The sequence below is a fragment of the Micromys minutus genome (assembly GCF_963924665.1).
Source record: "Micromys minutus genome assembly, chromosome: 5".
Lineage (NCBI taxonomy): Eukaryota > Metazoa > Chordata > Mammalia > Rodentia > Muridae > Micromys > Micromys minutus.
This window is the reverse complement of record NC_137974.1, coordinates 51,770,826-51,791,882: the sequence shown is the minus strand read 5'-3', so window position 1 is coordinate 51,791,882 and position 21,057 is coordinate 51,770,826. Positions and strand designations below refer to the sequence as shown.

General features: G+C 42.7%; 1 protein-coding gene across 1 annotated transcript in view; it reads left to right on the top strand.

The window, feature by feature from the left end:
- The window catches only part of KAT2B (lysine acetyltransferase 2B), an 89,852-nt gene that overhangs the window by 21,930 nt on the left and 46,865 nt on the right, over window positions 1-21,057 (top strand). The window contains exon 2 of the mRNA XM_080916963.1: window positions 9,305-9,431. Coding sequence (XP_080773089.1) covers window positions 9,305-9,431 — 127 coding nt within the window. The remainder of the gene's footprint in view (window positions 1-9,304; window positions 9,432-21,057) is intronic.

Here is a 21,057-nt window from a genome sequence, read left to right as displayed (position 1 = left end):
AGAGTTCTCCCCTTCAATCATTAACTAAGAAACTGCGCTACAAGCTTGCCTTCTGGCCAGTTTTATGCAGACATTTTTTTTTTTTTTTTTTTTTTTCCAATTGAGATTCTTCATCCTAGGTAACTGTAGCTGGCATCAAGTTGACAAAGAGACTAACCAGGACAAGGGCTGTGAGTTCTAATGTAGCCTGGACTACAGAATGATTCTCTCAGAAAGCCACCATAATGACCACTTTAAGGCTATAGTTTAGTAACATTAAGAAGCTTATATTGGGAGCTGGAGAGATGGCTCAGTAAGAGAACTGGCTGCTCTTATAGAGGACCTAAGTTCAGTTTCTACTCACAACTACTTGCTACTCCAGTTTGAAGGGATCCGATGTCTTTTTTAGGGTTCTGTGATACCTATGTGTCCATAGTACAATATACTTAGGCACACACATATACATAAAATAAATAGAAAAATAGATGAATAGATAGATAGATAGATAGATAGATAGATAGATAGATAGATAGATAGATAGGTAAAAAGAAATCTTCCAGAAACGTACACTGGGAAACCACCACTGTCATCCACCAAACAAAACTTAGCTTGCAAAACTTAGTGAGCATATTAAAGTCACACACACACACACATAAATATGTATTAATCATATTCATCCACTACTGCATTTTTATCTTTATAAACTTGGCTTTTCATAGAAGTGAAGTCATTCAGTGTTTGCCCCTTGTGACTGGCTTATTTTACTTAGCAGAATATCCTCAAGTTTCACATTGTAACAAAATCATGTTTTCTTTTCTTTTCCTGGTCAAATCACACAAGCATTCATGTACACACAAACATACACATGCACACATGCGTGGTCATACACATGCATAGGCACATAGGCACGCACACAAACATAGAAGCATATATATATATATATATTATATACATATATGTACATATATTTCAAATAAATGCATTTGCTTGCATACGTCAGGCTATATTTACCTATTCATTTATTGCTTCTGACTTTTGGCTCGTGGGCTAACTGAATAATGCAGCTAGAATGTGGGTGAACAAATATTTGCTTTGATTTCCTGTAATAGGTTTTTTGATTGCTGAGGCTTGAGCTGAAGGTCTGTGCATCTTGGCAAGGGCATTACTACTTCAATTTCTTAAAATATATGCTCATAAGTGGAATTATTGGATCATATGGCAATGCCTTCTTAATTCCTGAGGTCCTGTTCTACTGTTCTCCACCTCAACTGCTCATCAAGGTTTCTACCTCAAGTGTTTTTCTACATCACGTCCAGCCAGGCTCTTGTTTCTCCCTTTTAGCTTGCTAATGGGGTGAGGGGAACCTCAGTAGGGCTTGCATTTCCTAGTCATTCATGATTCTGAGGTTATTTTTTAAGATTTAAATTTTAATTTTATGTGTGTCTGTGTGAATATATGTGTTGGTCCTTAGAAAGGTCAGAAGAGAGCATCAGATCCTCTGGAGCTAGAGGTAGATGGTGAGTTGCCTTCTGTGAGATACTGAACCTAGGTCCTCTGCTTGAGCAGCAAGCATTCTTAACTGTTGAGCCATTTCTCCAGTCGGGAGAATCAACTTCCCTGAGGTGGTTAGCTTGCTTTCTCCTCCTCCTCCTCTTTTTCCTTCCTCCTCCTTCCTCCTCTTCTCCCTCCTCTTCTTTCTCCTCCTCCTCCTCTTCCCCCTCCTCCTCCTGCTCCTCTTTCAACTTTTTCAACTTATCTTCCTTCTCCTTCAACTTCTTCAAATTCTCCTTTTCTGCCAAATGGCCTCTCATGTTTTGCAACTACTCTGTCATTGAGGTGTATCTTCGACCCCTTCTCTTAATTTTTTTATAAAAAGTTTAAAAATTTTTTATATGTATGGGTGTTTGCTGGCATGTCTGTATACTATGTTAGTTCCGTGCCCGTGGAGTCCAGAAGAGGGTATTTCATTCCCATGAACGGAAGTTACGAACATTAATGAGCTTCCCTGTTGGCTGGGAATAGAACTTGGGTTATCTGAAAGAGCAGCCAGTGCTCTTAACTTGAAGTTGTCTCTCCAGTCTCTGACTTTTAGTTTTTCAGTGTTTGTTTATTTCCTCATTGTGTGTATGTGTGTAGGTGTGAGTGTACCACACTGTACTTATGGAGGTCTGAGGACAAGTTTGTGGAGTCAATTCTCTCCTTCTGTCATGGGGTTCCAGGGACCAATCTAAGCTCATCTTCATGGCCTGGTGCCAACTGCTTTCACACTCTGAGCCTCAGGCCACCTTAGGGGCCTCTTTTGACTTTTAAATAGTATACCTTTGTTAAATTACAGAGCTAGGACTTTGAAAATATAATTCCCATTCCTTACCCGCACTCCCTAGTCTCATGCTCAGGTACCTGCCAGGACAGGATCTGTGCTTCTGCATGGAAGAGCTCCCAGGCTCAGCTTGGTTCTAAGCAGTGTGATAGCTCATCCCTTCGTCGTACAAGGTGAGGGGAAGGTATAGATGCAGGTGTTTCCCCCAGCATGGGGGCATGGCGCAGAAATGCTATCAGCCACCATGGATCAATCTAGATTCACCATTTCCCACCACTGTTTTCTTATCCGTGCTCGAGCCTGAGGGCTAAGAAGTCGTTATTTATCAGTGTGCTCTTTCTGAGTTTTCTACCTACTTGAATTCGTCTAGTATTTTCAGCGTGACAGAATTCTGTTAGACAGTATGGCTGTCTTTCTTCTCTTTTCCTGTATGGCCTCCAAATACCACAAATGCTTACACGTTAACACTAAGCAAACTGCAATCCCCTGCTCCTCTTGTTTGTCATCTGGATGGGACCACATGTCTATCCAGCTCCGATCCTTAGAGGCTCTCCAGTGTCTTCTGTTCATGGTAAGAAAGCCACTGGATGTCCAGCAGCCTCCCATGCGGATAAAGCCGCTTTTTGTCTCAGGCTTCTGGAGAGCATTTTCTTCTTCCTTGGATATGTCTTGTCTGCATAGACTTGCTGTTGGGGAGATGACGTCACCTGGACAGCTGGCTTTTCCTTGGTGCCAAGGTTGCTGGCTGCTGTGGTAATTGGCTTGGCAGAGGGCTCCCTAAAAGGTTGTCCTCCAGCTGTTATTGAGTTAAGGCCGCCAGGCTAACCCTGCTAGGAGTTCTCTCTGACAGCAGCTGTCACGCCTAATTACCAAGAGCTATAGAAGAGGTGTTCCCACGGGGACTCCTTATCTCTGAGAGCACTGGCCAGGCTGTAACCTTTGGAAGAAGAGATGAAGGCCCAAGTGGAGGACTGGATAGCTGCAGATCAAAGCACAAGACAGAAATGTGTTCTTGGCAGCCAAGGACAATGGAACTCACTTCAATTTTTTATTTTTTTTACTCTTATTTCTGGTACTCGGGTTATAACTCAGGGCCTTGTACATTCTAGGCAAACACTATCACAGAGATACACCCCAGCTTCCACTGACTTTCTTAAAAGACTATCTCCCTTCTCTCAGGGTAGACAATTTGTCACACATTATCAGTACGGTACATGCTGGTTGGCATTTTTCTGGGCACACACAGGTGCCGGAAGTGCTCTTTATACCTGAAACTCCATCCGCTCACATACGCTCCATATCTTAAAAACCAACTAGAGGGAAACCACACGCATCATGGGGCATCCTTAACCACTGAGGACTACTGATGCTTTCTACCCTAAACTTCAGTGTCCACAGTGAAGATTTGGGTGGTTTCTCATTATCCTTCTCTGCAGTACTTCAAGTTATAATGTGAGCCATGTATGTATTTAATTAGTTTTGGAGCTCAGTGTGATCTAGAGCTCACTATGTAGTTTAGACTGGCCTCAAAGTCGTGCTGGTCCTCCTGCCTCAGATTCCTAAATTTTCACTGAGAGCGTAAGCATGAATGTAGGTAAACTGCCTTCGCCTACTGTCTTCTAGTGACCTCACATATTGCAGAGCTTTCTCACACGTGATTACAAAATTGCTTCCTTAAGATAACAGGTTCTGTGTTGGCTCTGGGAAGCTGAAGTAACGAGCAATGTTAGCAAGGTTGATTTCTTCTAAAGTCCCTCTCGCCTCTACTTCAAAAGCCTTTCGAAACCTCCCTTTCTAAGGGTCTTCTCTTCTTCTAAAGCCCTGTCCCCCCTAAAGACTCACTTTCTTCCATCTTTTCCTCCCCAGCTTTTCTTCCTTTTTCTTTCTTCTCTCAGAAGGTGACATCTCTTGGTAACCCTTGGTATACTTTTGTTTGGTTTACTACACCAATCTTTGCCTCTGTCTTCAGTTGCCTCTCTTCCCAGCTTGTGTCTTTGTGTCCAAATCTTTGAGCTCTAGAAGGCACTGTTCAATCCACAATATCACATTAAAAAATGAGTCTGGCACTCTAAAATTATCACAATATGTAGTCAGTATAGAATAGTTAAAAAATACATTATTTCTCTGTGTAATGTGAGAATGTGTATAAGGCACACTAGATGTGTATAGATGGCCTTTGAGAACCTCTCACTCCATCATGTGGATTTTACAGATTGTACTCAGGTTTCAGGCTTGATGGCAGACACCTTCACCAGTGCGCCATCTTGCTGGCACAATGACTTTTCTGGTGTGTTTTAGACAGTCTTGCTGTGTAGTCCAGACTGTGAACTCACAGTCATTCTTCCCAAGTCTCCTGAGTGCTGCCAGGATTATATGTATGAAGTATCACATTCAATTTAATAAGATTAAGGCATTAAATTATATTTGTTTTTCAATGAACATGTGTGTGTGTGTGCGCGTGAACATCTGTATGTGTACTACATCTCTGTGGAGTCTAGATATTAATCTGTTTGAGTTACTTCTACAGTGTGGCACTGGGGTTCAGGCTCAGGTCATAAGGCTTGGTGGCAAGCATTTTTAATGAGTGAGCCATCTTACTGGTCCTATATATTTTAATACTGTTTGTAGTAACATATCTCAACTTGGCTTGCCATTTTTACCTCCCTCTTTGTCTCCTTCCCTTCCCTTTCTTCCTCTCTCCTCTCTATTACGCTTGTTTGGTTTTGTACTTCTGGGAAATTAAATCCAGGATGCTACCTGGTGCTGTGATACCAACACGGAGCTATCACCCGTCTCCCTTTTTTTTTCTTGAGACACCTTTATGTAGTACCGGCTATCCTGAAACTTGCTATGTGCACAAGGCTGTCTTTGACCTCACAGAGACCCACCTGTTTCTGCCTCCATAGTTCTAGGGTTAAAGGTGACCACTACCATAGCCAGCCCTGTTTGTTTGCTTGTTTTCTTGAGATAGGGTCACAATATGGAGACATGTTGTCTGTGAACTTCTTATGCCTCTTTTCTCAAGGGCTCAGGTCATAGTTAAACACTACTATGCATGCTTTGGTCTTTCTTTTTTTTATTTTAGGGAATAAACTCAGGGCTGCACACTTGCAAACTATGACGGTATCACAGCCCCAGCTCTAGCAGGCTGTCACTTTACCGCCACCCCATCCCTGTGGTGGCTCTTACATTGTGCCTTGCACCATGGAATGCCATGGTGCCACAAAACCAATGGACTGTCATTGTTCCATTTCATGACTTTTACCTCTTGTCTTCTTTTGCTTTGGAGGTTTTCTGCTAATTTAAGAAAAAATTCATTCATTCCGAACAATGGAAACCAAAATTGACTTCGTAAAAACTACTGAGGTACTGAGATTAACCAGTTTTCCAAGGAAAGCCATATCGATTTAAATATGTGTGAGTATATGTGTATATATATGTATATATATGTATATACATACACACACACACACACACACACACATATATATACATACATACACACCCACATACACACATATTCCTACATCCTCTAGCTCTGTCTGCCTCCTGAAAAGCTGATGATTCAGGTACATGCAACCAAGTCCAACCAGGTCCTTCAGTTCCTTTTTTGTTGTCAAATAAATCTTGTGTGTGTCTGTGTGTATTCTGTGTATGTGCATGCGTTATGCACATTTATGCAGGAAAGCCAGAGGGCTCTATCATGTTTAGCCTTTATTTCCTTGAGACAGTGTGTTGATGACCCTGGAGTAGGCTAGTGACTCAAAAGATTCAGCTATCTTTTATTTCCTCTCTGCCACAACACTTGACTTTGACATGGTTGCTGGTAATTTGAACTCACGTCCCATGTTTGCACAACAGGGAGTCTTAGTTGCTAAATCATTCTCTAGTTCCTGGATCCTTGAATTCTATTTTTATGTGTGCACACACACACGTGTGTGTGTGTGTGTGTTTGAGACAATATCTCTCTGTGTAGCCCTGAAACTTGCTATGTAGACCAGGCTGGTTTTATAGTCAGAGGTCTACCCACCTCTCACCTTTCATTGCTGGGATTAAACAAAGACATATACCACCATGCCCAGCTTTGAATCATGCAATTAGATGCTTGACAGTGATACAGATTCTTGTCCCGAAGCTTCAGCAGAATGACAGCTGCTAGTAAAGGCTGGCTTTGTTCTCTTCCATTCAGAGTTTCTTTCCACCAGTTTGCTTTCTGTACTGAGAAGCCTTCCAAGGAAGAGGATCTAGGATGGCTGCTACTATCTCAGAAGCAAAATTAATGAGCTTGTAAAAAGTTAGGGGGTTGGGGACTCCACAGAGTGGGAAAGCACTGCCTAACATGGGCAAGATCTTGGGGTCACCCTCTACACTTGGAAGAATGTGAGTGAGTGAAACTTTTCAGTGATGTGATTCCTTAGAGTTCAGACTTCTCCTTCCTACTCATCTGAACTCTAACTCTGAAGTAAACCTTAGATCTAATGAGAAATGTTTTGACTTGAACAACTGCCATCTTTGTGATATCTGCAGGAGAATACCGAGAGCTCTACTTGTTTGTTTGTTTGTTTGTTTGTTTACTAATTTATAGTTTGGCTTTTCTCAAGACAAGTTTTTTCCATGTAGCCCTGCGTGTCGTGGAACTTGTTCTACAGACCAGGTTGTCATCCAACTCAGAGATCTGCCTCTTGAGTGTAGTGATTAGAAGATTAAAGGTGTGTGTCCCTTCACCCAGCTCCAGTGCTCCATTTTTAAGTTGAAACTCACGCTCTCTTTTTGAGCCTTTGTCTAAGCATTGGTGCTTCTTCCGTCTGTCAGAAGGTTTTAATTCTCTGCTGTATTAGTTAATGGGAGTTTGCTGTCTGTCACAGAATGCCTGGTTGATGCTGAACTGGAAACTTAAAGAAAAAGGAAATAAGATGATTCTTCATGGAAATTAGTAACAGAAAATGTATAGATGGGTTTCTTATAAGTCTCTGCGACTATTATCAAAGGAGAGGAACTGAGGATTCTGGGCTGGGTGAGCACAGCAGAAAGCAGGAGAGAGAGAAGGGAGGTTTTGGGGCACCTACCATTCGACGCCCTGGAGTTCCCTTTGAGAGGTGATTGATGGTAGCTAAGGTAGAGGCTGTAGTTGCTCATGTGGCCTCACATGGCTCCTTCCTTTCGCCACCTTCCCTTCTTCTGCTTTTCCACCTTCCTGACTGCACTCCAGGCTCACCAGCCGCCCTTCCTCTTTGCAGTCCTCACAGGGCACCTTCTCCTCTGCTTCAGTCACAGCGTATTTGTTTTGTTCTTCCCGTACCACACTGATGCTTCGAGATGTAATTTGCTCATTTTGTGTTGTCTGGCGGCTTGCTGCACCAGAAAAGGATCATGGTTTACTTTCACATGGAGCAAAAAATGCTGCCATTTTACTTCTCAGTCTCAGTTTTCCTTCCTCTTGGGATTGTGGCAACCATGATACCTGATTGAGTAGAAGCAAGAAGCTTTTTTTAGCCAACGAAAGAAGTATAAGATCAATTTGAGAGTTTCTCTCTCTGTTCTTATATAGACAGGGAGATAAAAGGGGATACAGGTTTATGAAGGGGAAAATAGTCACATGGTCTTCTAGAAATGGGTAGGAGTTTCTGGGGGAATTTAAACTCTGCCTCTAGCTGGGCAATGGTGGCACACACCTTTGGTCACAGAGACTGAGAGCCAGAGGCAGGTGAATCTCTGAATTAAGAGGCAAACTCAGTCTACAGAACAAACTTCAGGATGGTCAGGCCTTCACAGAAAAACCCTGTCTCAAAAAAACCAAAAGCAACCAAATCAACCAATCAACACCTAAGAAACAACAAAACTTCTTCTTCTTTTCTCTTTTTGGGGCCTTTCTAGTTGTTGTGTTACTACTGTCAACTGTCATAGTGCTAGGGCATGTCGATTTTCAGTAGTGTTATAATGGAGTTAGAGACTATCCTGTAGTCATCCCAGCAACCCTCTTAGATTCCATAGTTTTGACTTGTCCTAAAGAGGGGATCCTGACCTTTAGGTGTCCTGTCCTTAGAGACAAACAATAGAAAAGTGCAGCTGGGACTTGGGGGGGGGGGCAGGGTTCAAGGTTTGAGTGACTTTTCCTCGATCCCTCTCCACTTTATTATTTTAAAGAATTTGTGTGTGTGTGTGTGTGTATGTGTGTATGTGTGTGTACATGTGTACATATACAAGGGTAGGTGCTGGTGTATGTGTGTGTGTATGTGTGTGTGTGTATGTGTGTGTGTGTACATATATAAGGGTAGGTGCTGGGGTGTGTGTGTGTGTGTGTGTGTGTGTGTGTGTGTGTGTGTACATGTGTCCATATATAAGGGTAGGTCAGATGTCCTGGAGCTGTCCATCTTATTTTTGGAGATAGTCTTTCCCTGCAGCCAGATCCCACTGTTTTAGACGACATATTCAGAGCGCCAGTAACTGATGCTGTGGCACAAACAGGGCTTTCCAAAGGTACCAGGGATCCTTCACTTAAAGACACTACTTGAAGGCCTCTGCGTCACACACAGTATGGGAAGCCTCGTAGAGTAAATGATGTGTCCTTCATGTTTGGTCTTCATTTTGTAGCTGTGGTCACTGTGCAGAGGCCAAGTAATTCAGCTTTGTGGTGTGAGTCTTCAGGGAAACTTGAGATTTATATCAAGTATTGTAAACTCTTTCTTGTTCTGTTAATGTTTGGAGGTGTTGCTTGTTTTATGAAGCCAATGTGGACTGTCTTTGATCTTACTACTCCCTGAACAATCCCCTGGGGAATGCAATAGCAAAATATCTGAGCTGTATGTACAACCAGCAAAAGCAAATCTGAACCCCTCTCAAACCCTTCCTTTGAGCCCCCCACCGTTTTGTTACTGTTACATATATAGAAAATTACTTAGCACATGTGTGAATCCCTGTCAGATAACTAGTGTGCATTGGTCTCTTGTAAAACTGTCCATGGGTGCCTGTCACAACAGTTGTTTCTCTTTTTATTCCCATTTCTAGGCAGAGGAGTCCTGTAAATGTAATGGCTGGAAGAACCCCAACCCCTCTCCTACTCCACCAAGAGGAGACCTCCAGCAGATAATTGTCAGTTTGACAGAATCCTGTCGAAGCTGTAGCCATGCTCTTGGTAAGTCCCCACATCAGCTGGTAGCCATTCCACAGTGGCCTGACAGTCACACTGCTGAACTCTGGGAAAACCAAATTTGCCACTTCATTGAAAAGGTCCAGAGTCTGCTGGGAAGTGCTTCGTAACTGAGATGACCCCATCTGTTTCCATTGCCTTCTCCTTTGTCTTTTCACCATGGTATCAGAGCTGGCCAGAGAAGGATAAAATTGAAAATAGGCATGCTAGTTCTGCTGTGTAAGAGGGACAGGCCTGAGTGACAGGCCTGATCTGTCCTGGTGGAGGGGGCGCCGTATGGTGCAAGGTTTGAAACCTTAACTAAGTAGATAGTTATGTGTAATAATAATTACAATGACAGTAATTATTAATGAATTTTAATGAATTAACAGAGACTGTTTCTCTGTGTAGCACTGGCTGTCCTGGAACCCCATCTGTAGACCAGACTGGACTCAAACTCATGAGATCTGCCTGTGTCTGCTTCCCAAGTGTTGGGAGTAAAGGCATGTGCTCCCATGCCTGGCAATGTGTTTGTGCAGAAACTTGTGAGAGACCGTAGAGGCTATTAGACTGGAGGAGCTACAGATGGTCATTAGCTTCCATGTGGGTGCTGGGAACTGAACCCAGGTCTTCTGCAAGAGTCAGTGTTCTTAACTGGCTGAACCTCATTCCAATTCCCCTAATACTACTTTTAGGAAACATTTCTTCCACTTCTTTTTGGTACTGAGGATAAAATCCATGGCTTTTCATATACGAAGCACGTGCTTTGACACTGAACCATGACATAAACCCTAGATGATTTATCTCCGTTTTTACACACACACACACACACACACACACACACACACACGGCCCCCTTGTGTCTCAGGTTTCAATGTATAGATAGCCTGGTCTCAACCTCATAATGTACCTTTCTTCCTAAGTGCTAGGATCACAGTTATGTGCAAACTGTCTCAGATCAAGTTCAGCAGGGAACTGGTTGTTCTTAGAATTAGCATTTCAGTTGGAAAGGCCTCTCTTTTTATGCTTTTCTGCCCATATCAAATAAGTCTGGTTTACTGTCCAGTATGGCAAGGACCTGTCTGCGTAAAATGGGATCACCAAGTCCTCTCTTACCCCTACCCATGACCTGTAAAAGAGTGGCATTTTGGCATCGTCCTTCTCTGAGTTTGTTGCTGGTTCAAATGATGTAGCTCCACCTCTGAGGCCAGTCCCCTGTTAAGCTGAGTCAGATGTCTTATTTGCTTTTCTGTAGAGGGTGTTTCAGTACATTTATTGTACTGTATTGCATTTAATGCAAGTATTAGCATTTTACTGCTTGCAAGGCAAAGGTGTGTCTTCCCGGAAGCGGCTGCACTGGAGCATTCTCCATCAGGAAATAGAACCGAAATCTCTCAGAAAAAAGCAAAACACTGATAAGTGCTTCCTTGTGCTGACTGAGCTGGTGTCAAAAAATCACCCAAGCTGTGATCAAAAGACAAATGCTTTCAGTACAAAAACATTTGTTTGAGGCCAATGTCTGTGGTGGTTTTAAGCAACGCAAAGCAAAGATTCCAAAGGTTCCAGAGATGTCTTAGCTTATAATATGCCAATATTATAGCCCATCTGTGAGTTAATAGACTGGGTGCCATCACATGGGAAATATGATGCAGTTAACGGTGGAGTTCAAGATTGGGCTGAGTTGTGCCCATATTGATAGGGAAATCCTATTATCCCCAATCAATTGCCATTAAAAACCAAAGATCTTGCTTCTTATTGAGCTGGTAATTGTCTATTCTGTGCACATGAGCACACATGTTGCCCAGAAATGGTGCAAGTGACAAAAGCCTGCTGACTGGGCCTCTTTTCCTGTCTCTGAACGTGTGTTGGCAGCAGCACCTTTATTTTCTAACATACCGTGAAGAATGGAAAAATAAGTATGCAGTTACTTTAGTTTTTGGTTCTCAGTGCTAGCAATGTAGCTGAGGACATTGTATCAATTAGGTAAGTGCTATACTACTGAGTTACAGTCCAGCAGGGTATATACGCATGTGTGTGCACGTACATGTATGTCTGTGTGTGTCTATATAGACAGCTTCATGTTCTTTATACTTGAAAATTCACACCTGGAATTAACTTGTTCATAAATTAAGATTACCCTGAGATTAAGTTAAAAGAATTTTATACTCATTTAAGTATATTTTATTTACTCTCTGACAATTCAAAACATACTCAATCTCAGCTCTTCCTCTGATTTCTCCCAACTCCCCAGATGCATGTCCTACTTCCATGTCCTCTCCTGTTCCCTGTAACCTACTGAGTTCAATTAGTGCTCTCTGTTGGAATGTTGACAAGTTGCCCTTCCCAAAGGTTGGGACAGCTGTTCAATATTCAGTGCACCATGGCTTGCTTTCCTGGAGACATGCCCATTTGATTAGGCTAGAAAACTGAACACTATAAAGCAGTGGGTTCTCAACCTTCCTAAAACTGCAACACTTTAATACAGTCCGCGGAGATATAGACCCCTGTGAAAAACTCGTTTGATGCCAAAGGGTCATGGCCCACAGATTGAGAACCACCTCTGTAAAAGACAACCTACACTTTTTTGATTTATTTCTTTTTGTCAGAGAAAGGAGACCTCAGAGGCCAGAGACATGATTCTCCTGCCTCAATTTTCTGAATTGTCTTCGAACTGGGAATACACCATCACTCCTTTCATCACTTTCTCTTCTTTCTTTCTTTCTTTCTTTTTTTTTTTTTTTTTTAGTTTTTTTTTTTTCTCTTACAACTTTATTTTTAAAAAAGGGGATACATATACAGATTTTTAAAGGCATTTTGGCATAACATTATATGAAAATATTTTTGTCAGTACTTAATTCTTCTAGAGGTTTGATAGCATGCATTGAAATCCCACTAGTTACCATAAGCATAAAGTACATGTAGGACAGAACGTAACATGGAAACAGTGAGTTAGTTTTCATTTCTTAGCATAATGATCTTTGAATACCAAAAATTGCCACAAGGCTATATTCTTAGCTCTTGGATTATTAGTGATTTAAGGTCCAGATGTACCACACTCTGAGAGGGTGCTATACATTTATCTTTTTTCCTAAGAAGGACTGAGGGTTTCACTTTTTGGTCTTTATTTTTCTTGAGCTTATTATGGCCTGTGAGTTGTTTCTGGGGTGTTCAGAGCTTTCTGGAGCTAGTATCCAATTATCAGTGACTGCATATTATGTCTGTTCTTTTGTGAATGGGTTACCTCACTCAGGATGATATTCTCTAGATAAATATATTTTCTTAGGAATTTCATAAAGTCATTGTTTCTAATAGCTGAATAGTAATCTATTGTGTAAATGTACCACAATTTTTGTATCCATTCATCTACTGAAGGACATCTGGGTTCTTTCCAGCTTCTGGCTATTATAAATAGGGCTGCTATGAACATTGTGGTGCATGTGTCCTTATTGTATGTTGGAGCATCTCTGGGGTAAATGCCCAGAAGTGGAATAACTGGGTCTTCAGGTATGACTATGTCCAATTTTCTAAGGAACCGCCAGACTGATTTTCAGAGTGGTTGTACCAGTTTACAACCCCACCAACAGTGGAGGAGTGTTCCTCCTTCTCAGCATCCTTGCCAGTATCTGCTGTCATTTGAGTTTTTGATCTTAGCCATTCTGACTGGTGTGAGGTGGAATCTCAGGGTTGTTTTGATTTGCATTTACCAGATGACTAGGGATGTTGAGTACTTCCTTAGATGCTTCTTAGCCATTAGATATTCCTCAAATGAGAATTTTTAGCTCTGTATCCCATTCTTTAATAGGATTGTTTGATTCTCTGGCATGTAACTTTTTGAATTCTTTGTATACATTGGATATTAGACCTCTATCAAATGTGGGGTTGGTAAAGATTTTTTTCTCATCACTTTCTTAAGTGGAATGGTCTATATGTTTTCAAGAATTTGTGGGAATCTTGCTAGACCACTAGTTTACTCATTTGTCAGGGTCCTAGAAAGCCATTTTGTGAGATTACACCATTTTTCTTCTCCTGCTTAAAAAAATAGAATCATATATACTTGCTGATACACATCAACTTGCTTAACAAACAACTTTGGACCCATCGGCCACTTTATGTCCCTTAACATTTGTTTGTTTGTTTTTAAGATTTATTTATTTTATGTATGAGTACACTGTAGATACACCAGAAGAGGGCATCAGATCTCATTACAGATGGTTGTGAGCCACCATGTGGTTGCTAGGAATTGAACTCAAGACCTCTGGAAGAGCAGTCAGTGCTTTTAACCATTGAGCCATCTCTCCAGTTCCAACATTTGTTTGTTTTACCTAAACCCTGCTACACTCTTATCTCTTCACCCCTATCTTCAGGGTATTTTTAGCAACTTCTTTATTCATTTAATCTTTGTTTGCGTGCATGCATGGGTGTGTGTGGTGTTGAAAGTTGAATCTGGGTCCTCATTCATACTAGGTAATCACCTTTCCACCCTATCTATCTATCTATCTATCTATCTATCTATCTATCTATCTATCATCTATCATATATCTAAGTTATGTATTGAGGCAGGGTCTTACCTCTTGCCTCACCATGGAGATACATTAGCATATGCTGTATTTTTGCTAATCAAATTGTGAACTAGGGAACTCTGTTAAGAAACAAGTAATCCTGACTGTCTTTTATGGAGACTCTTCTACATCTTTGGAAGCAGGATAATCTGTTCAGATAAGAAGAACATTCAATCAAGAGTTAGAAAATAATCGTTCAGAAAGCTGAGGAGATGGCTTGGTGGATAAGTATATTCCCTATGAGAGGAAGAGGGCCTGAGTTTAAACTTGAAGGTCCTACATAAAAGCTAGACATGGCCACCTAGCAGTATTAGGAGGTGTGGCCTTGTTGGAGTAGGTTTGTTATTGTGGGTATGAGCTTAAGACCCTCACTCTAGCTACCTGGAAGTAAGTGTTCCACTAGCAGCCCTCAGATGAAGATGTAGAACTCTCGGCTCCTCCTGCACTGCACCTAACTAGATGCTGCCATGCTCTGGCCTCGATGATAATGGACTGAACCTCTGAGGCTGTAAGCCCGCCCCAAGTAAATGTCCTTCATAAGACTTGCCCTAACTAAGACACCACCTATGCCTGTAACATCAACAACAAAAAAGGAAAATATTGTCTGGGAGAGGGGACACATATCTTGATGCCAGCATCACATGGCAGAGGCCAGTGGATCTTTGTGAGTTTGAGACCAGCCTGGTGTACATAGAGAGTTCCAGGCTATCAGAGTTGCATGAATGAGACTCTGTCTTGATTAAACAAAACATTTATTATTGAAGGCTGTGCATTTATACAGAAGCCAGGTTTTAAGACCAGAAAACAAGAGATATGCAGTGTGACCAAACATAGCTGGAATTTTTGTTTTGGAGTTTATTGTTCTGAACAGTCAGACTCCACTAGTGATAAACTGTCAGCCTTTCTTGAAAATAAGTTTATTTTTTATTTTACATGTACGAGTGTTTTACTTTTGTGTATGTATTTATGTGCATGGTGCCCTCAGAGGCCAGAAAAGGACATTGGATCTCCAGGAACGGGAGTTACAGTCAGTTATTAGCTGCTATGTGAATGCCGGGAGCTAATCTTAACATCTGAGCCATCTCTCCAGCCTTTAGTTTTCAGTTTTGTAAGGAAGTGTGTGTGTGTGTGTGTGTGTGTGTGTGTGTGTGTGTACAGGGATGTGGAGTTCAGATCAACCTCGGTGTTCTTCTTCAGGACCCCCATTGTTTACTTTGCTTCTTTTATTTGTTTTTGGAGACAAAGTCACATTTTGTAGTCATGGCTGGCCTGGAATTGGCAGAATTCTACCTGCCTCTGCCTCTAGAGTACTGGGATTGCAGGGGGCACCCCCACCCCAGAACTACCTTGTTTCTCTTTGAGACAGGGTCTCTGGGATACCCAGGATTCGAGGTCTCCACCTCTCCATTCTGAGGTTGCAAGCATGTGCCACCACATGCTTGGATGATGTTGATGATGACGCTTGTTTTTTTTTTTTTTTTTTTCTTGTTTTTCCACTGTTTCAGTCACCAGTGTAATCAGCTTCAATTGACATTTTCAGTGCAAATGACAGTTCTTTGTTATTGTATATTATGTTCATCTGTTTAGTCTATCTGCTTTCTGAGAAAGTAGAGATTGCTTCTAAATAAAGTCTTGTTTTGTTATCACTACTCTCTTGCTTCAGCTCCTACTACTAAAAAGACAGTACAGGCGGGTGAGGGGTGCATATGCTCTTTGAAAAATAAGGCATAATGAAGTATTTTGTTTGCTTGAACTAGAGTCTGGTGTAATGCTGGATGGCCTTGAACTTCTTTCTATTCTTCTCACCTCCCAAGTTCAGGGATTAGAAGTGAACACTGTCATGACCACCGGCTTTGAATTTCAGCCACACTAAAAGTGAGTCCAGCCAGTGTGCAGGTCTCAGGGCCCCTCAGGGTTGCAGGCTGGATCAGGAAACTTGGTTTCTTGTTCTTCTGCACGGCACTTCTTTCCCGAAGGCTGCCTCCCCAGCTTCAGATTTGCTTGCCCAGACCGCATGCCTTCCTTTTGTTTTATGCCAGGGAATTCTTATCCTCCCAAGCCTAAAAATGCCAGAACTTGTAGAGGAAATAAAGGTGTTCTTAGAGACATGCTGGATGCTTCCCTGTTTATGATTACAAATATTACTGGTTGTTTTTCTGAACTGTGATTAAAGGCTGACTGGTGCTTGCAGTTTAGGATATATTTAATTCCGTGGGTAGAATTGGGTTTATTTCTTTACTAGTAAATAGTTTTACATTCAGTAATATTTGAGGGAGGGGGAAAGAGGGGGTTAGCTGTATTGAGCACCACTGACTTACAGATGTGGTTTCATAGCTTAGGCTCTGTGGGTACAGTGTGTAAAACTGAACTGTGTGACTAACAGCACTTTAAATGTGACTCACTGATAGATATTTCAGGTATAAAATGAATACTTATTTTGAAGATGGACTTCCTGAAGCGAATGTAAACTAGTTGTAATTGTCTTCATTACCGTCCTATTGCTTGGATAAAACACTATGACTAAGGCAAAGAAAGCTTACGGTTTTAGAGGGTTAGACACCATACTATCGGAGCAAAGGCACAGCTGGAGGAACAGCTGAGAATACACTTCCGGATTTGCAAGGAGAAGGTGGAGTGTCTTTTGAAACTTCAAGCCCACCCCAGTGACATTCTTCCTCTAACAACGCCACACCACCTAATCCTTCCCAAGCCGTTCTACCAAGTATCGAAGCATTTGAGACTATGGGCTCTCTTCTTTTTCAAATATGGAGTATGTTACAACACTAATCGTTTGAGATAAGTTAATGTATGGGTAAAGTAGACTTTGTCCTTTTTTTTTTTTTTTTTACCCTTTTTAATGCCTGGGGGCCTGGCATCAGAAATAGGACTGGAGCAAGACCTTCATACCCCCACACTGACTAATAGCCACAGTTGGTCTTCTTTTTTACTTTAAATGTTTATTTATTGTGTTTATGTGTGTGCATGCTTGTGTGTGTAAGAAGAGGAGAATGCTCTGAGCAGACCCTCAGCTCCCCTTCACTGTTTGTTGTAGTTGCCTAAAAGCCTTGGCTCCAGGCTTTTGGGAAACCCTTAACCACAGGAGCCACCTCCTCAGGACTTCTTCCTTAGCTCTTCCTGTACCTTGATGTTTATTGTTGGTTTGGTTTTTTGATGTTTTGTCTTAGTTTAAAAACATGCTCTTAGATAGCACAGGTTGGCCTGGGCTGTTTGAACCTTCCCTGCCCGACAAGTGTTGGAATTCTGGGCCACCACAGTGTTTCCTTTTAGCGTTCTCTGTGTGGTTGTGGGGACACTGAAAGCTGGTTCTCCTGAGTTCTCATCGACCATCACCACTAACCGCCATCCTCTAATGGCCACTGACTCTTAGGTCTCCTCTTTTCCATCTCAAATTTGTGATTATGAAAGAGAAACAGTCTTTAAACGATCAGATTTTCGCCCACTAGTATGTTAACAGTTTCCTTTGCAGGTGCTAATTTTCTAACTTTTGAACATTGTGGGCATTAATTTTACCTCTTCTATCTAAAGAGAAAAATGTATTTCTAAGTAGTATGGTAGCACATGTGTGACTTTAATCCCAGCGCTCAGGAGGTATGGGCAGCTAGGTAGGTCTCCGAGTTCAAGTCCATCTTGGCCTACTTATTAAGTTCTAGGCCAGTGAGAGTTACATGATGAGACCCCTTTTTCATAAAGCAAAACTAACAAACTAGAGACCCCACACTGACTACAACAAGCTGATTTGTGCTCCTTTCAGATTGGTTAGACATGTTTTGCTTGCCTCTGGTGCAAAGGATCAGAGACACGCTTTCAGCTCAGCAGGTCTCAAAACAATTGACAGGCTAGCCCTGAGAAGTCAGGTGAGTGTTCGTAGTGGAACTTAGCAAGGGCCACAGCACACAGTGAGCTATGGATCCCAGTGAGTAACAGCCACTGCGATTCTCAGCAGCGGGGACACAGCAGGCACCCCATGGCACTCTGGTGTTTGTAATGTGACTTAGCATTGAGAGATACCAAGAACACTCTCCCAGAGAGAGTTCACAAGATGTCTGGTTCCCCTGACCCCTGAGGTGCTTCTTCTCTTCATTTTACCTTCCACACATGGCGGACACTGGGGCATGTGACTGCCAGGGATTATTGTCTCATAGGAGTTAAGATGTAGCCAGTCCCCCTCTGGTAATGGGCAAAGAGACACTTGGTGTTGGTACTGTTTTTATATTGGTGCGGAACAGATGGCAATCCTTTGTTCATCCTTGCTTGATGCCTGGCTTGGTAGCCAAAGCTGTTTTATGCCTACGACTCATAAAAACCAAACCAAATCCAATCCAGGCAACACACTTTGGAAGAATAAAGACAGAGTTCGGAGGATTGTCACGCCACGCACAGACCTGCCCTCCAGTGCATGGCACAGGTGGGCCATAGAGAACCTGCTTGCCAATGTGCCCTCAGAGTGGATGGAGGATATCACTCAGGGACCTGTCGGAGCTGTGACCAGCAGGAGCCATCAGGGTGCGAGTATATGGTGGTTAGATGGAGAGAAAGAGAAGTGCAGCCCTTGAGCACCACGAAGAGGGATGGAGCTGGAGATTCGAGGGTGAAGAGGAGAAGCCTGTTATGAATGGTCAGCCCTGCCACCTGGGACCATGGTGAGGGACCAGCCCAAGCTACCATTGGGAGCCATGTCTGAGTTTGTGACCACGCAGTGGCAGGAGTCTGTATCAATGTCCATGGCTCATGTTATCACTAGAGAACATTAGGATGTCCTTTGTCAGCACAGCTGCCAGAGACTACTTAGATGTTCAGAGGCTGTGCAGAACTTGTCCTACCACTCAGTGGATGCAGCACCCTTGGAGAGCTGACTCTGTTTCTAACCACTGGCAGCATTCAGGAAAGCTGGCCCTACGCTTTCCTGGGTATGGGTGAACTATTCATGACGGCATATGTTGGAGAGCTGACCTCTCCACTGGTCTGCCATAGGGTAGCACGGGCACAGAGGTGACTCCCACCCTGACACCTATAGCAGTTGAAAAAGCTGTCCAGAGGGTCATGAGCTTGGGAGAGCTAACCCTGCCCCTCATCAGCTGCAGCACTTGAGAGAAGTGGCACCGGACCTCGCCTGGACCGCACAGCAGAGCTGAGCCTGGTGGTGGGGGGCAGGTGAGATAACCCAGGGAGCTAGAGCTCAGTGCCTGTCCCCCACTCTGTTGGGAGTTGGGAGAGTTGACCCCGCCTTCTGCTAGTGGTGGCATTGGGCAGCCTAGTCACAGCAGAGCTCATGCTGGTGGTACTGATAAGGGAGAGCCGATGGAGTGACCAGCTCTGCTTTAACCCAGGTCCTGACCCATTCTGATAGTAGGCTCTGAGAGGGCCTACCCCAAAATCTATGTCATATTGGAGTGACTGGGACTCATGAAAGGACCAGGGCTGCTATTCCAAAGCTGCAGGATCTCCGTGACACAGGGCAACAACAGAATAACTGTAAGGAGTCCTGATGGTGTCAGAGAAGCCAGAGATCTTGAACCAGACCAATGACTTATTGCATTGAACGTTTGCAAGTAAAGATGTGTGGACAGAGGGCATACACTGTGGGGCACACTGTGATATACTACAGCTTCCACGAAAAAATATTTTCTCTACTTTTGTTGTTTGTATGTTTTTTTAAATTTTTTTTGGGGGGAGTTGCAAGGGCAAAGGGTGGATATGAGAAGACAGGGAGATGAGCAAAGGCTGGGGTGCATGATGTGAAACTCACAAAGAACCAGTAAAGAGGTGTACCCAGTCTTGAGTAAATTATTGTTCAAATTTGTAGCAGGTCTCACTATATAACATAGGCTGGGCTTCACCTCATGGTTCTCCTGTCTCAGCCTCCTGTATCCCTGTCCAATTTGCAATAATTACATTCATATTTTGTAACAGGCTTTTGGAAAACTATTTGAATTAAAGTAGGGCCCAGTAGACTTGACTATTAAGTTCAGATGTATTAAAATTAATTAGCTGGATGTGGCACACTGTCGTAATTCCAGTCTGAAGGAAACCAAAGCAGGGGAACAAAATTGAAGTCAGCCAACAGAGCACCCGCAGTCATTACTGTTCTCCAGGTCTGTTGTGTGAATACACCCACTAAGGGCAGTGCTGAGGGGCCAGGAGATCCCCCGACATCACGGCTACATTGTACGCATGAGACTTCTTGAGGGGGTAGGAAGTACTCACCACACCTTAAAATAGCACACCCCAGCCAGGCTCTGCAGGAGCTGGAACTTGGCAGGATTATAGAGTTGAAACCAGCCAGGGCAATGAAGTGCACAGTGAGACATTGCCAAGGGGGGAAAAGGCCAAAGCCAATCCCAAAACACGGGCCATCAAGGTGTGTGCCTGTAATTCCTGCAGTTGGGAGACAGAGGCAGGAGAATTGCCACAAGTTTGAGGCTAGTAGGTTAGCCTGGTTTACAAAGCAATTTCTAGGGGAGTTGGGGCTATGTTGTAAGACTTGAGAAAATAAATTAAACAACACTCTGGAAAGGAACTAATTACATTTCTATCATTTCTATGACTATACAAAATTTGCATGGGTGTCAAATTACAAGCGTTTATACACAGAAAAGTCACTGTTCAAAGCTGGTGTGGTGGTGCACACTTAATGCCAGCACTTGGGAGTCAGAGGCAAGCAGATTTCTGTGAGTTCGTCATCAGCCTTGTTTTCATATCAAGCTCAATATGTGTGTGTGTGTGTGTGTGTGTGTGTGTGTGTGTGTGTGTGTGTGTAGATAAGGACATGGTGTTACAGACCTTTAATTTCAGCATTCACGAGGCAGAGGCAAGTGGATCTCTGTTAGTTCAAGTCCATCCTGGTATAGAGAGCTAGTTCCAGTACAGTCAGGGCTACATAGGTAAAGCCTGTCTCCAAAAATAAATAAATACATAAAATAAAAAGGTAATAAGCAATGACATAAGTGCATTTTATTTGTTATTTGACTACAGTATGTGACCCTATCACTTTTGACAATGTACTCAGAATTAGACTTCTGAACAATGTTAGGTCACTTTTTTCTAAGGTTTTT